The sequence below is a fragment of the Bos indicus genome, chromosome 5 (assembly GCF_029378745.1).
Source record: "Bos indicus isolate NIAB-ARS_2022 breed Sahiwal x Tharparkar chromosome 5, NIAB-ARS_B.indTharparkar_mat_pri_1.0, whole genome shotgun sequence".
Taxonomy (NCBI): Eukaryota; Metazoa; Chordata; class Mammalia; order Artiodactyla; family Bovidae; genus Bos; species Bos indicus.
The window spans coordinates 26,528,395-26,543,988 of record NC_091764.1 but is presented as its reverse complement, the minus strand read 5'-3'; the positions used below and the strand labels follow the sequence as shown (position 1 = coordinate 26,543,988).

Below are 15,594 nucleotides of genomic sequence, written 5' to 3'. Positions count from 1 at the left end.
TCTTTACTATGTATAACAGTGGTCTACTTCTATTACAAGATTACATAAAACTGCAGCATTCTCAGAGTGGACTGAAAGTTACTGCAAAATCAACATATTATTACAAAAAACAAGGTTAGCATTTGGCCTAATTGTGTATAATGCAGTGTATTTTCAGCAGCCTGACAGCATGCAGGCACTCTTACCAGATGGGAACTGGATGAATTATTGAATGAAATATGAATTATTAAATAAAAATTTGAATTTTTTTAAACTCTTGGCAGGGGGTGAGAAAAAAAGGCTTATTTGTTTGCCTGAAACCGTCCTCACCTGTCGAAGCATGTAAAGATAGCACATATCACCACAAATGGTATTTATGTACCAGAGCCATTTTTTCCTATATTATTCTCTAATTCAAGATGCTCCTCTAACATAAAGAATTAGTAACAGCACCAGTCATTCTTCCCTGCTTTTCTTTTGTGCCAATGCCAGTTAATAGGAAAACTTGCCAAAGGGACAGAATTAAAAATCCAGAGTCCCATAGTACCAGTAGGGCCCACTTAATGGGAGGGCTGGGATAACAGGAATAATCTCTATAGATGTGGGTTATATAGGCAATAAAATACACACCTTTGTAGCATGCCAGCATTTAACCAATCATAGAAGCTATTTGTTGCCTCATATATTACAAAGCAATAGAGATTTAAGGGATAATGTTCATGGAGGCAGAGGATACAAAGCAATAAACAGCACTGGAGGTTGGTTAAATGCCAAGTGAAGCCAGGACTACAGCACCATAAACATTATTCCTATTATACGACAAGATAAGGAGGTAAAGAAGCAGCCCTCCATCCCACCACAACTAAGGCTCTACTGCTACCCTTGGCCTCAGGAAGGGAAAGCAAGCCCTGGAGGTCTATGAGCTAGTTATACATTTCATGTCTCAGAAAGATATGAACAGAATCTCAACCTGTACCTAAATGTTCTCTGGGAGAAGAAAAGATCTGGTAGTAGATATCCTCAAGGGGGAAAAAAAATACAGCTCCTCAGGGTCACAACTGACAGAGAAACAATCAAAGCATTTTTCCTTTAAAGGACAAAATTGATACTGAGTGGTTATGATAGAAACCTTTCTCAATGGCTAATAATGGGATGATACTAATTGTCCATTAATAGTAACTTCTCAGAGGAAATGTGTTCCTGTTCTTAAGGAAATAGACATTCTAAGTAAAAAGCTTATACAACCAGCTCAAAGACTTGATTATGGTAACCGGAAAGGCTACTTAAATCTGCATAATTTGTACTGCAAACCAGTGCCATGTGCCTGAGAGGGAGGTATAGGAATATAGAAATTGTTGACACTTGGTAAAAAAATCGGACTAGGAACTACCTGGCATCCAGTGGTTAGGACTCCGTTCTTTCAGTGCCAAGAGCCCAAGTTCAATCTCTGGTTGGGGAACTAAAATCCCACAGCCATGGGAAAGAAAAAAAAAAGTCGTGGACAGAAAGTATCCAAAAGGTTAGGTTATCTAACCGTATCCACGTGAAGTAACACCTCAAATTCAAGATTACTGACACAGACACAGTAGTAATTTTTCCTGCTTCCACATGCAATAAGAACAATTTTATAATCCACTTTCAAGTAAAAGTGCCCCTCAAAGCTTTAAAAACGTATGACTTCCTAGATTTAGAATCAAACTGTATTCCTATTATTTTAATAACACAGAGGCAAAGCTATTTACAGTTACAGAATTTTTAAATAGATGCTATCTTATAAACATTTCTAAGACCCATACACCTCAAATTCAACCAGCCGTTTACCACAGAGTAGTATCTGGGGCTCTGTTGCCTTAACAACACTAACCCATTCTCTAAAGGCAGTTCTACTAACTATTACTGTTACCACATTCCAGACAGAGATATTAGCAGGGATATTACTTTCCCCAAGTTCCTCTTCCTGAGGGTGATGAGGGCTCAGGGGAAACAGAGACTACAGGAGAAGAGGAATAAGAGAGCTCAGAAAACCCGATCACCTGTCTTTTCAGATAAGAATGCAAAGAACACAACCTTCAGCAACCATCTTTTTTTAAAAAGTACATGTAGCGTATTTAGAACTCAGCTGTGTCACATCAGACTTACTGTTGGGAAGTGGATCATGAACAGAATCCAAAAATAACAGCCATTAAAGACCTAGCAACCAAAACATGTTTACGTATCCATTGAAGGCCCGGTGGTTTTGATTATATGGTGGACAGCATAATCCGCTAGTCTATTTTAGGTGAATTTTCCTTTCACCTCCCCTTAATATTAAAGTGTAAGATGATTTCTGAGTTTAGGGGTATACAGGGTAAAACCTGGGCAGAGAACAAATATGTAAATAATTACAAGATTCCTACAGGTTTTGCTTTATGCATAGATCTCTTGAAATATAATTTGCTTTCATTCCTGCTTCCTCTAACTGGTAGAAGCCACTGATTTTTGAGGTTTCTATGGTTGCTGAGTAGTAAACATGCCTTGCGTAAATTACCATGGTCCTTATTACCTCTCCTGGGACTTATATAACCTTTTTATTATTCTTCCATTTCTGGAGTAACGACTTTGAATCAATGATGATCGATTATAAATAGACTTGAAGGCCTCAAGGAGGCTCCAGAATGAAACCGTTTTCAGGGCATATAAGGAAGCTGGAACAACAAGCCAAGGGTAGTTCACTTTACCAAATTTATCTTCTCTGCCAGATTTTCACTATTTTATATAACATAAAGTAATCACAGTAAATCTTATAGAGACCTCTCTAGAGTTATTACTAGATATTGGGGGAAACTTGAAAGGAGACTAAACATAACTAAAGAACTGCAGTCTCACATGATTATAAGGCTTTGGACATGCAAAGGAGGTAAAGGATGAATCACGCTACCCCAAAGCCTTAAGTTACAGCTTTTTATCTTTTTTTTCTATGAAACAAGTAACTCGAATCCAAAAGAAGGTAGCAATCTCCCTCAGTTCGACATTCACTGAGGGGAAAAAAAAGCCTTCAGAACCTATGCCAGAGGTTACAGGAATCCTAATAACCCAAATACCAACAAACAATTTCAGAAATGGGAAGGAGGAGTAAGAGAAGGAAAAGGCTTATGGTAAACAGAACCCAACAACACAAGAAAGAACTAAAGTAAAGAGTCTCTGTTTTCCTACCTCTAGTTCAAAAATAATGCAAAACAAAAACAAAACCCTTCTGGGATCTCACAAATCTCAGTGAAAACTACTTTTTTCTGATGAGACAGCCTGAAGAAACCCTACTGCTATATTTTCTTTCTTAGAGAGTTTAAGAGATGCTCTTCCTATGTATTCCTTTATTTTTATCTTCCATTTTTATTTATTTAAGTCCTTGTCTGGGTAGTCTAAGCATACAACATCTAAGTGGGGGCACTGAGCAGCTTAAACAGTCAGTGAAGAAAAATCTTTTCATCAAAAGTGCAGACTCTTAAAGTGAGAGAAGTATTGAAAAAAAAAAAGGTACCAGGTTTCAATCATGGGAGTCACAGTAAGTACAATTACCAACAAATTCACACACAAAAATTTGGATAAATCAAATTTAGGTGTGTACTTCAATAAGGCCATCTGAAAAGTGAAACAAATTTACTCTAATTTTCCAAGTGGCTTCTATTGAAAAAAAATTATATATATCTATATAAACCTTACAATGATAAATACTCAAGAGTATATTGGGTTTTCTTAGTCTTTTATGAAATTTTTAGCATTTATTGGAATCTGGAATCACCCTTCTGACTGTTTCTTGTTATCAATCCACCCCATCCCACTCTCATATTCTAATTCTTAGGAATCTCTGGAACTTAACTCTTTTCTTTTTATACTTCTCTAAAGTATTTACAATGTTTAATAGAACTAGTCTGCAATCTCACATACTACCTGTAAGTGTCACTGGACAGTCACATGACATATTCCTGTGTGTGTGTGTGTTAGTCGCTCAGTCGTGTCTGACTCTGTGACCCCATGAACTGTAGCCCACCAGGCTCCTCCATCCATGGGATTCACCAGGCAAGAATACTGGAGTGGGTTGCCATTTCCTTCTCCAGGGGATCTTCCCGACCCAGGGATTGAACCCGGGTCTCCTGCACTGCAGGCAGATTCTTTATAATCTAGCTACCAGGGAAACTCTGGACATATTCCTAACTGAACAGAAATTCAACCCTTCAGGCTCCAGAAAATCAACTCATGAGGGAAATAAAACTTTCTTGGTAAGACTTTCTTTGTATTCCTTTCTTCATCCTTTATGGAACATGGCAGAAGGGGAGGGTCTAGGAATAAGAGTTAAGAAGGTATTGAATAAAAAAATGAAAAAAAAAAAGGCAGTTTCAACAAAATTATTTAAAAAGTACATGATGAAAAACTGTTTGATATATAATGATATTCACATAAACCATGACACGGCAGCTAACACACAGGAGGCATCTAACGGCATCAGACAGGGAAAATGGCTGAGAAATCCTGTGTTTATATGTTGCTGTGAGAGCTTGGGTTCTGTGTTGGATTTGTCTTTCCTGGACAGGTATTTGCCTTAGCTGCTAACAATGAGTTTCTGGGTCAACAAACAAAAGAAACTATTTTTTTCTTATTTACAAAATCCAAAATAGGCTCTGCCAAATAGAGGTTCACAATGAATGGGTGCATTTTCAGCTACTTATCCAAATATGTTGAATAGACTTTTATATTCATGAAGGCTAAAAAGAAGATACTTCTAAACTTGCTTTGTATTTATATAAACAGCTTTAGAAAGGGTGCAAGAGCAACATGTATTCCTAAACACAGTGTACTGGGAAACAAACACCAGCAGAATAACAATATGAAAGAGAGCAAGGCAGATTTCATTACAGTAGAGTGCCTACCCTTCCTCATAACTTGGATTTACACACTGCAAATCCTCTGATCTGATTACCTCCAGTGATCACGTAAAACACCGGCTTTAAACTCTTTGCCTTAGTGATAAAACAGCCACTTTGATTCACAACGAGACATTCTCAATAAAGTATATTGTAAACGTACCTGTCCACAGCCCGGGGCATTGCACACAAACGGTCTGTCGTCTCCCATATTTCATAGAGCAGAGCGGAGCTGAGGAGGGGGAGGTAGGGGGAAAAGTTATGTTAAATACGCTGGAGTTAAAAAAAAAAAAAAGTGCTTCAAAAATATCAAGCCCAGAAACAGGTGTTCCAAGAATGCTGTCTATCAAAGCTGTAAACACAGGCTACTTTGGGGAGACCCATTAGACAGGTGGCATATGATCTACTGTGCCTCAATTGAAACTTTTAATTAGAAAAATGTAGACCTGAAGAGTAAAGGAATTTCAAACCTTTTGCTATTTTCCCTCTTTCTGCTATAGTATATAACACACTTCTCCAGTCTGCTGAATTACAACCAGTGTAGTTCCCTACGTCAATAAATCCACTGAACGCTTGATGCGGAAGCCATATTTCTGAACTAGAGAAGACCAAAATTTGTCATTTAATTAATTAAGGGATTATAGGAGGGGTGCTCCATTTTACAGGGCCATAATCTGGCTCCCTGGTGTATAAACTATGAGACTGTTGGCAAGGGCTGTTTATCCCAGATTATTGCCAAAGAAAACAAAGCACCCATCCTATTGGGCTACATGGGAAATGATTTTCATTAATAAAAAAATAAAAATAAAACCTTTCTCTCCCTACGGGGAGCCTCCTTCTCCCCCCACCAATCATCTGTGGCAAATGGAGAAATATCGGTGCCCTTCCCCCCTGATTCTATTTATGGCTAGGTTTTTAAAAGCAGCAATAAAACAAATGTCGACTCTTTGGGGGTTTACTGGGTGAATATGTTCCGGCTGTTTGTGCTGCTCTCGGCCAGAGTTCTTGGGCTGCTCCGTTGCAGCCAACAGATGTGAGCTGCTGCAGGGGATAAAAGAAATGGCACTAAAAGGCATCACCATCCATCCTCTCTGTTTCTCTGAAGAATTAACAGGGTTTATACTGTTGCTGTTTTTTAATTATTGAAGCTAAATTCTTGAAATGTTGATCAAAATTCTTTGTCAAAGAACAATAATTCCAAATGTATGTGTTGGGGGAAATTTCTCACATCCTAACTAGGAATAAAAATAGAAGTGGAGATGAATAGATTAGAAATGTAAATCATAGTAAAAATATCCCTAAAAGATGTACCATATTTTGAAGGAGTAAAACAGAAAAAAGGGAGGGTCACAAAAATAGTCTTTTAAAATAAAACCCCTAAAGGACATTTTCAAACATCCTTCTACAAGAGTGAAAGCTGTATGAAAGAACAAGAACAAGGGAAGATGAAAGAGAAGAACTACAATCTGAATATGCCTAGAAACGATTTCAGAACTGTAGCCAAACTTTGAATTTTTATCTTGAAGATAAACCAAAATGTCAGGTTAACCTCAGTCAGGTCTACATCAAAATAAAATATTAAAGTGCTAGATGGAATCCGACAATCAGAAACTTAAAAACATGCTTAAAACTCAGATGGGAGTGGAAACATCTCTCCTACTCTGTTAAGACTCACTCTGGGGTTGGATGCCCGTATTTCTGGTAGTCTGATCAGTAATTCCACAACTAATCGGTGTTTAAAATTGTGGGATGCCCATAAAATAGAAAGGGCTTCTTAGTAATCCTTCAGTGTGATAGAACAGGGTCTAACTATGAAGGAAACTGATGCTGCAGCACTGCTGTAATGGAAGAGAGCCTGTATGTACATAGGTGTACACAGATTTATCTCACATTTAGCCAGGATAAATTGCTTCAATAAATTCTGTTCCTGGGAGAGGCCAGTTCAAGCTGATGACTGGGTACTGGGAAAATGAGAGCTTTATTCTTCACATAGCCCCAGGACAAGGGGGTTTTCTGGTTTGTTTGTTTATTTTAAATACATCATGATTTTTTAGCACTTTCTATAACTACATCATAGTGCAAAAAATAAATACAAATATCAATATATAACAGTAAATAAATGCAAAGACCAATGCCACTATGGCTGAAAACTCAGAACATTTCTGGAAAGCAATTATCTCCGGAAAAATCCTAACAACTGCCCTGCTAGAGATAATTCTACTTCCTAGTCCCAGAACCTGCTTTCCTAATATAATCACTAAATGAGAATTTTATTCCAACAAGATCCTCTAACATATTTTTAACCAGGAAGCAAGCTACAAGGTCTAGAATAGATATAATATAAAGAACCAGACAGGATTCCTAATTTTTTACCTCGGTTGTTTTTGGAGGCTAAGTTTTCTCAGTTTTCTACCGATTTAGAGGGAAAAACGGGTCTTGGCTGAGGAATGGGACAGTACTGGAATGGTTTTCCTCAAACCACAAAATTCAAAATTTTTGATTTTGCACAGTCACATCACAATATATGGTTTTCAAATTTTATTTCATTGCACCCTTACTAAAAAATAGAGATGAAAAACTATGATTTTCTAAAAGTGGGGAAAAGGGCAAAATAAGTTTGGGGGAAAAGCATTAAAATGTAACAGAAGCAAGCATTCTTACACCTCTTAAATACTCAAATTTGACAGTCACTATCTAGGATTTCCTGCTTCCTTCCCATTTGCTGGCTTTTGTTTGCCATTTTCACCAAAGGGAGACCACAATGGGAGGAAGAAGGCCCTCTCTTTTACATACCTACAATTCTCCTTCTTCTTTTTGGGCTGCAACACAACGCATGTGGGATCTTAGTTCCTGACCAAGGATCAAACCAATGCCGCCTGCATTGGAAAAGCATGGAGTCTAACCACTGGACTGCCAGGGAAATCCCCCTACAATTCATTCCCTCAGTCTCTTGCCTTCTTTCATTTCCATCATTCTTGCTTTTAGCTTCAAAGTGATATCTCTTAGAAATATTTAACTACAATAATGATCTGTCTCCCCACTTAAAAAAGAATTTCCAGTTAGCATCCGTTAAAAAATTTCTTTCATTCCCAATCTGCTGTATCAACTGCTGCACATAAAGAATGCGATTGCTTATTCCTCTTTGATACTTAAATCTCTAATTATGAAAGGTCAAACTGATGCCTTCTCAAAAAACAAATAGCAACACATTTCTGTAGTACAAAGACTGAGACAAAAGGTGAAATCTTGAATAATGATGCTGTCATTCACTAGAATTTAACTCACAGCCCATCTGTAACTGTACTGCTTGACAAGTAGATCACGTGTCCAGGCATGGCACTCAAGTCTGTGGTCTGTTTCTCAATCTATTCTTCAGGATGAAACTCAAGCATTTTACAGAACTAAGCAATAAATAACAGAGAGAGGATACACATATTTAGAAACATTTCCAAGGAAAAGTGAAATGCTCTCAATGGAGATCTCAAAACAGGAAAACAAAGATGCAAAAAAGAGCTGTCCTAGGGGCCAAGATAAAAGCTCACACCCTCAGATTCACCAGAATGCATGAATGATGAGAACTGGTATTCACTTAAAAGAGAGAAAGTTATTTGAATGCTGACAGAGAGAAAAGTGAAGAAAACCCTAGGTTTAGAGAATGATTTTTAATGACTGGGGTCATTTAATAGAATCTTTCTTATATAATTTTGTCAGAGCCAGAAATATACCCTAAAATGTATATAAAATGTATATACATAAGTATACATATGTATATCTATCTGTTCTTTTTTTAAATAGAATGAGGATGGAGTCTGTCACTGAGGTCTACAAAGTCATTTCTCTGGAACTGGTGGTAATATGATCATTTCTTTAGTAACCAACTGATGTTAATAAGAAAACCCAACTTTAGGTAAGCAATAAAAGCCATGGTAAGGAATAAAAGCCACGTACCAACACACCCAAGCGCCTGTTTTAGGTTCCTAATAACAAAAAGCAGATATTCCTAAGTACAAAAAAATGAGAAGGGCATATACAACATAAACATCAAAGATTCATGAAAATCTAGAAGGGGTTCAGACTAACTATCATGCATTTTCAAAAACATTACTAAGAAACTACTAAGTGCCAGGCAAAGTAGACATAAAAATAAAGACAATAGTCCTTTGCAAAAAAACAATCTTTCATCTGTGTGAAAAAAAAAAAACCAGAACTAGACAGTAGTCAGGGCTTCCCTTGTAGCTCAGCAGGTAAGATTCTGCTTGCAATGCAGATCTGGGTTCGACTCCTGGGTCGGGAAGATCCTCTGGAGAAGGAAATGGCAACGCACTCCAGTATTCTTGCCTGGAAAATCCCATGGACAGAGGAGCCTGGCAGGCTACAGTCCATGGGGTCGCAAGAGTCAGACACGACTTAGTGACTAAACCACCAGACAGTTAAGCAGTAAAAAACAGATTTTATTTAGGAGCATTGCAACAGAAGCTAAGAGACTTCAGTACATAACTGGGCTCAGTTTTAAATATACCATCAGTGAGTGGGAATTTATAGCCAAGGTATAGGGTGGGGGTCAGTGACTAGAAAATTACCAAGAGGAGACATAAGGGATAAGGAAGAGTCTGGTTAAACTAACCTAACAAGATTCTTCCTGAAGACAAGCCAGGGTGATCAGACATCACCTGAGGGATGGTAGAGGATGAAGAACCTGATCAGATATGAGCGTGAACAGATTTTGAGGGGGAGGGGGTTCTTGGTAAACTGACTTAGCAAGGTTCTTGCTAAAATTCAATTTTACAAGGGAGATGGGCCTAAAAGAAGGTTCAGGAGCCTGACTAAAGTTTGGCCAGGCAAAGAATCCTATTAACTAGCATGAAACGTGCCAAGTTAAGATAAGAATGATGGCTTAATTTACAAGTTCAATTAGTCAGAGGTTGATCAGTGTACATATTAGATCTCTTATTATTTCTCCTATTCCTTAAGATCATTTATCAAATTATTTTGCTAGCAATTCCAGAATATATATACATGGGCACAATAGAGATGGTTAGGTCTTGGTAAAATATTTGACAAAGAGATGTATGAAACTAATAACTAAGATTCATCTTTGGGATCAAAAAGTAAATTTATATATTAATATATAATTATATATTAATAATAAAATATATTATTAATATATAAATTTACTTTTTAAATTAAAAAGTTGATTAATTCACTGAACACCTTTATTCAGCACCTAACACACACTCTAGGCTCCAAAACTCAATGAGTCAGACAAGATATCTGCCCTCATAGTGCTTACTTAAGAGTCTACAAAGATGAAACAAATACAAGTTAAAAATAATTTCACATTAATAGATAATTGCTATAAAAGATGCAGTGGTAATGTGTTAGTAACAAGGAGTGGACTACTTTAGTTTCATACATAAAAAGGAAATGGCTGTATTATCTGTGACCAGAAGGAAAATGGGGCAGAATATAGAGATTCAGTTTAAAACTTCTGGAAGCCCTTTCTTTCTTAACACAGTTGATGTTCAATAAATGTTTATTAATTTAATTTGAAGTCAGTATTCAAGTATGCTGCTACTGCTGCTAAGTTACTTCAGTCGTGTCCGACTCTGTGCGACCACATAGACAGCAGCCCACCAGGCTCGCCCGTCCCCGGGATTCTCCAGGCAAGAACACTGGAGTGGGTTGCCATTTCCTTCTCCAGTGCATGAAAGTGAAAAGTGAAAGTGAAGTCGCTCAGTCGTGTCTGACTCTTCGCGACCCTATGGACTGCAGCCTACCAGGCTCTTCCGTCCATGGGATTTTCCGGGCAAGAGTACTGGAGTGGGTTGCCGTTGCCTTCTCCGATATTCAAGTATACTTTGCTGAAATTTTACACTTATCTTTCCAAGTTTTGCAGAAAGCTGCTGGGTTCACAAGACAACTGCGATGTAGATTATTTATGTAGTTAAAGCAATATATATTTAAGACATTATTTTAAATACATATTTACAACTACCTTGTGCCTAAGGAACTTTATGTGACTACACCCAATCAATTCTATGTTCTTATCATACAAATAACATAGAAGAAGTTCTACAGTTTTTGGTTAGAGTGTTAAAAATGGGGAGAAGAGAGGTATTCATCAAGTTAATTGACCCTTGAAAACAAAACCTAGACCACAGATTTTAAGATACATTTTCAAGTATAAAAGAATGCTTGCTAATCAAGGATGCAGCAGAGAGGGAACCTTAATATGAGACTTTGGGGAGTACATTATTTGGACAATCTTTCTGGAAAGCAATCTGGCAATGTTTATATTAAGTGTCTTAAAATGTTTTATATCCTTTGAACAAATAATTCTTCTTTTGGGACTTTATTCTGAGGCTAAAGCCAGAAACATGGATAATCTATATATGAAAATGTTCACCACAGTCATATTTATAACAAAAAAAGGAAAAGGAATTAAATAAAATGTTTACAAAGGATGGAAAAATATAAATTGAAACACTGTCTTACAATATATATAAGTTGTTAATAATAACATTTCTCAAAGCTATTTAACAACATGAGAAAATGCTATACATTAAGTGCTATACATTAAGTAGGATACAAACTTGCACATGCACCATAATTCCAAATCTATAAAAAAGCAAACAAAATAATAAGCACAGAACAAGATGAGGGCAACAACATCAAATGTTAACAATGGTTATCTCTGGATAGTAGCAGTCTAGATGACTGTATTTTCTTCTTTCTACCTGCAGTGTTTCCCAAAGTCTCTACAATGATCATAGATTGCTTCTAATAAATCAAATAATAATATAATTTAATAATAAAAATACTGATTTGCACGACTAAAAAATGTCTGAGTTTAAAAAAAAGGCTTGTATCTGCTAGACTATTCTAAATCACTAACAGTATAGTATTTAAAAACCATACAAAGTTGTTCACTCTACATTACAAAGCAACAGAACCATAGAATCAACTGATAAGTTCAAAATGGACTACCAAAAAAGCTTTCTAAAAATATAAACTAACAGCATCATATATCAATAGAAATAGATGTGGTAGAAACTCAGATTGATACACAGGGTAAATCAAGCATTTCAAGATAATTCCTTCTTTGTTACCCTCAAGGATCCATTTTCAGAAACCCACGAATGCTGCCTAACAATAAAAAGTAGTACTTATATTAAAACACCTAGAAATTGCCCAACCATTCATCACAAAGGGAACAGAGCTGAAATCAAGGTACAGAATGTCTTTCAGTGAGCTACAAACAAGCTAAAACATTCAGACACCCAAACAGAGCTCTATAGGCTCTATGCCCCTATGATACTGAAAAGAAAAAAATTATACACAGCTCTCTTCTAAGAACATAACTCTGGTTACCAAGTTTCAGATTCTAAGATAATTTAGCTGCTGCTAAGCAAAGAGCACAAACACTGAAGGGGTCCACCACAGCAGTCTCAACATTTTATTATACACACAGTAGGACACTGTGTTGCTGTGACTCGAATTACATCCAGAACACTGACTTAAGGAAAAGATTCCAATAAACATATGAGACTATAATGAAGGTATTTAACCCCAGACACCATAGAAGACTCAAGTTTAACTAGACAGTAGATTATTTAGGAAGTGAAATTTCTGTTCATAAAATCTGGGTTCATTTGCCACTGTATTATTTAGCATAACAACAGTTTAACACATTATTTCATTAGCAGGTAATCCAAATGCCTCAAAAGGATTGCATAAAAAGCATGTATACTTTTATAAACTTAATTAGCCTTTTATAAGGTCCTTCGCTAACTAACAAATTGGAAAACTGAGGTAGAGAGTTAAAAAAAAATAGGCAAAAGGTAAGTCAAGTAGTTGAAGTTGGACTAAATCCTAGTTACCTGTTCTCACACATCCCAAAGAAGATATAAAAATGGACACCATATCTTTTTGTAATACCTGAAAGTTGTATGGTAACTTGCATATTGTATGACTACTTTCAACTGAATAGCACATTTCCAAGTTTACACACAAGTGTTTCTTATATAAATGAATGTCCAGAAACATGACTTTGAAGGACTACAGTTTCTTGGAGCATTATTTTTGTCTAGGAAAATTAAATAATATTTATGGCTTTAACAATAAGTATGTTTTATCATAATAATTTTTAAACTCATAAACCAGTTACAGTATACATCAAGGATTGGCAAACTCCAGCCCATAGGCCAAACCCAGCCTGCCACTTGGTCTTTTTTGGTCCACAAGCTATGAGTGGTTTTTACACTTTTAAATGGCTGAAAAAAAAACAAAGGAAGAAAATTTTGTGACGTGAAAATTTTATGAAATTCAAATTTTAGTGTCCATAAATAGTTTTATGAGAACACAGCCATGCTTATTCTCTGCATGTTGTCCCTGGCTAGCTACTTTTGTGCTGCAATGGCAGAGTTGTAGTTATAACAGAGACCTCATGACTTCAAAGCCTAACATATTTACCAAGAGGCCTTAGTTTGCAAACTTTTGGTATTATGATAACTATTATTAATTAAAATACAAGGTTAAGATATCCCAAATATGACAAATGTCAGAGTGCTTAATAATAAGGACTTATATTAGGACTATTCAAGTACCAATTTTTTTATTTGACTTCTTAAAATTTAGAAAATAGATTTTCTTAAAATATGATTAAGCTATCTCCAGGGTTCTCAATCTTTAGCATATTCATGTAGACACAGTGTAAAAATACAGATCCCCAGACCTCCTCCTGGATTCTCTTGGCTTTGGTGCCCAAAAATCGACACTAAAAAACACCCTGGGTAATTCGGATGCACGTGGTCAGTAACCCACCCTTTGAGAAGCATTAAGATGGTTGGATATTCCTCCTACATGATAAACAGCTGTATTTTTCAAGTGTGGTTCTCAAAGAGGGCCTCAGGGATCCTTACAGGTCCTTGAGACCCTCCCAGAGGGTTCATGGGTATTCAGAACATACATGGGCAAAAGACCTGTTAAGAGGCAACATAAGTCTGGGTGTTAAAAGTTCACAGATGTGGTATCAGATTCTATACAACAGCCTACTTTTAAGAAGCTATCACTTTTCAGATTTTGATGTAGTTATCAAAGAAGAAAGATTACCAACAGTTATCTGAAAAGAATCTTTTCTTTTCCTATTACATATCTGTGTAAGCACAGGTTTTCTTCAGATACTTCAACCAAACAACATATTGTTAACAGATTAAATGCAGAAACAGATACGAGAATATGGATGTTTTCTATCAGCCAGACATTTGATGTTCTTCTCCCCAACTTTTTAAAACTATAGATACATTTATACTGTTATTTTAAAATAAGTATATGAAATATTTTAAAATTTTCTCCATTTTAATTTCTAATATGGTAAATACAAGTAGATACAATAAGCAAAAGCTCTTTGGAGTCCTCTTTAAGAGTGTAGAGGGGTGGGTACTAAGACCAAAAGCAGTTTGAGACCCACAGTTTGAGAAATAAACAGTAGAGTGCCCTGAACTGATCAAAGAGAAGGTTAAAATTAATTTCTGGATTTCAGGCTCAGACATGCAGCGACAGGTTTCAAAGAAAGGAGCCAGTTTAAATAGACCAAATAGTTTTGTAGCAAATGACTGAAAACAGATGGGAGTGAGAATTAGGCTGAATCATAAGTTAGGCAACACATGGTCAAAGCTTAGAAGCTGTATGGAAGTAGCTTCATACAGGCAATTACTAGACTAGAACTTTTTAAAAGCCTCTCCAGGCTTTTGGAGGATTCAAGGAACTATTCTGAGCTATTCTCAGGAAGGTTAATAAAGCAAAAACAAAGAAGAAATAACTTGCTAAAGTGATAGCAAGGAAGCGGAGTTAGAAACAACTAGAGAACATTATACCTATCTATGCTTGGTCTCAATAAGATTTTAGAAGTAAAAAAATTCCTGGAAACTGATAGGCTGTCAAAACTCTGGCGTTGTTTTGGTTTTTTTCCTACTCATTTTCAGGTAAAGTGTGTTCCCTGAAACAACAAAGCAATAGCAATCAAAGGGCCAACACTGATCTTTGAGGATAAATTTTAAATCTTCATGGACTTAAACAGGCTGCAAACAACAACAAACCTGATAGACTTTAATATTAAACCCGAGTATGAGTTTGGTCCCAGATGGGAAATAGCTATAATATCCCACAATGATAATCATGGAGACCCTCAAAAGTTCTCAAGAAAAAAATTTATTTTCTAATACTGTCCACATACTGGCAACACAGTGACCTATCTAGGGTATTGCAATGTTCAATGACTTTCAGAAGTCCCTAACATAGGTATGTAAAATATTAGCAAACTACTGCTTGACCAAAACTTAAAAAAAATTAAATGGTGCTATGAAAGACATACCAGTACCAGAAATACCAGAAAAATCATGTTAAATCCTAGTTTTATTTAAGTTTGATAAAGCTTAAATAAACATTACTGGCAAGAAACTTGGTGACAACACAAATCATTTATAGCAATCGTGTTATATTCAATAAATCATCCTGTTTTTATAATAAAGGCAAGCATATTCCTATTTCAAAAAGAATGGTTATATTCTATTTTTTAATCTGAAAAAGTGACATTTATCTTACCTGGTAAATTTTAAGCCCCAAATAAAACTGACCAATTTAGAACATAAATCTCTCTCTGTTAGGTCAGAAAGAAGCACCATACTAGATAAGAAGATATTAGTAAATAACTTCACTC

At 36.2% G+C, this 15,594-nt stretch overlaps 1 protein-coding gene across 5 annotated transcripts in view; it reads right to left on the bottom strand.

Moving 5' to 3' along the window:
- LOC109559027 (cyclic AMP-dependent transcription factor ATF-7) overlaps positions 1-15,594 on the bottom strand; it is a 95,248-nt gene that overhangs the window by 74,178 nt on the left and 5,476 nt on the right. For 3 of the 5 annotated variants that reach the window (XM_019960418.2, XM_019960419.2, XM_070789005.1), the window contains exon 2: positions 5,041-5,109. The exons of 1 other annotated variant lie outside the window; for it this stretch is intronic. In XM_019960418.2, the coding sequence (XP_019815977.1) occupies positions 5,041-5,088 (48 nt within the window). In that variant the 5' untranslated portion in view covers positions 5,089-5,109. Of the gene's footprint in view, positions 1-5,040; positions 5,110-7,670; positions 10,011-15,594 lie in introns of those variants that run through there. One more of the 5 variants, XM_070789004.1, reaches the window with a different exon arrangement.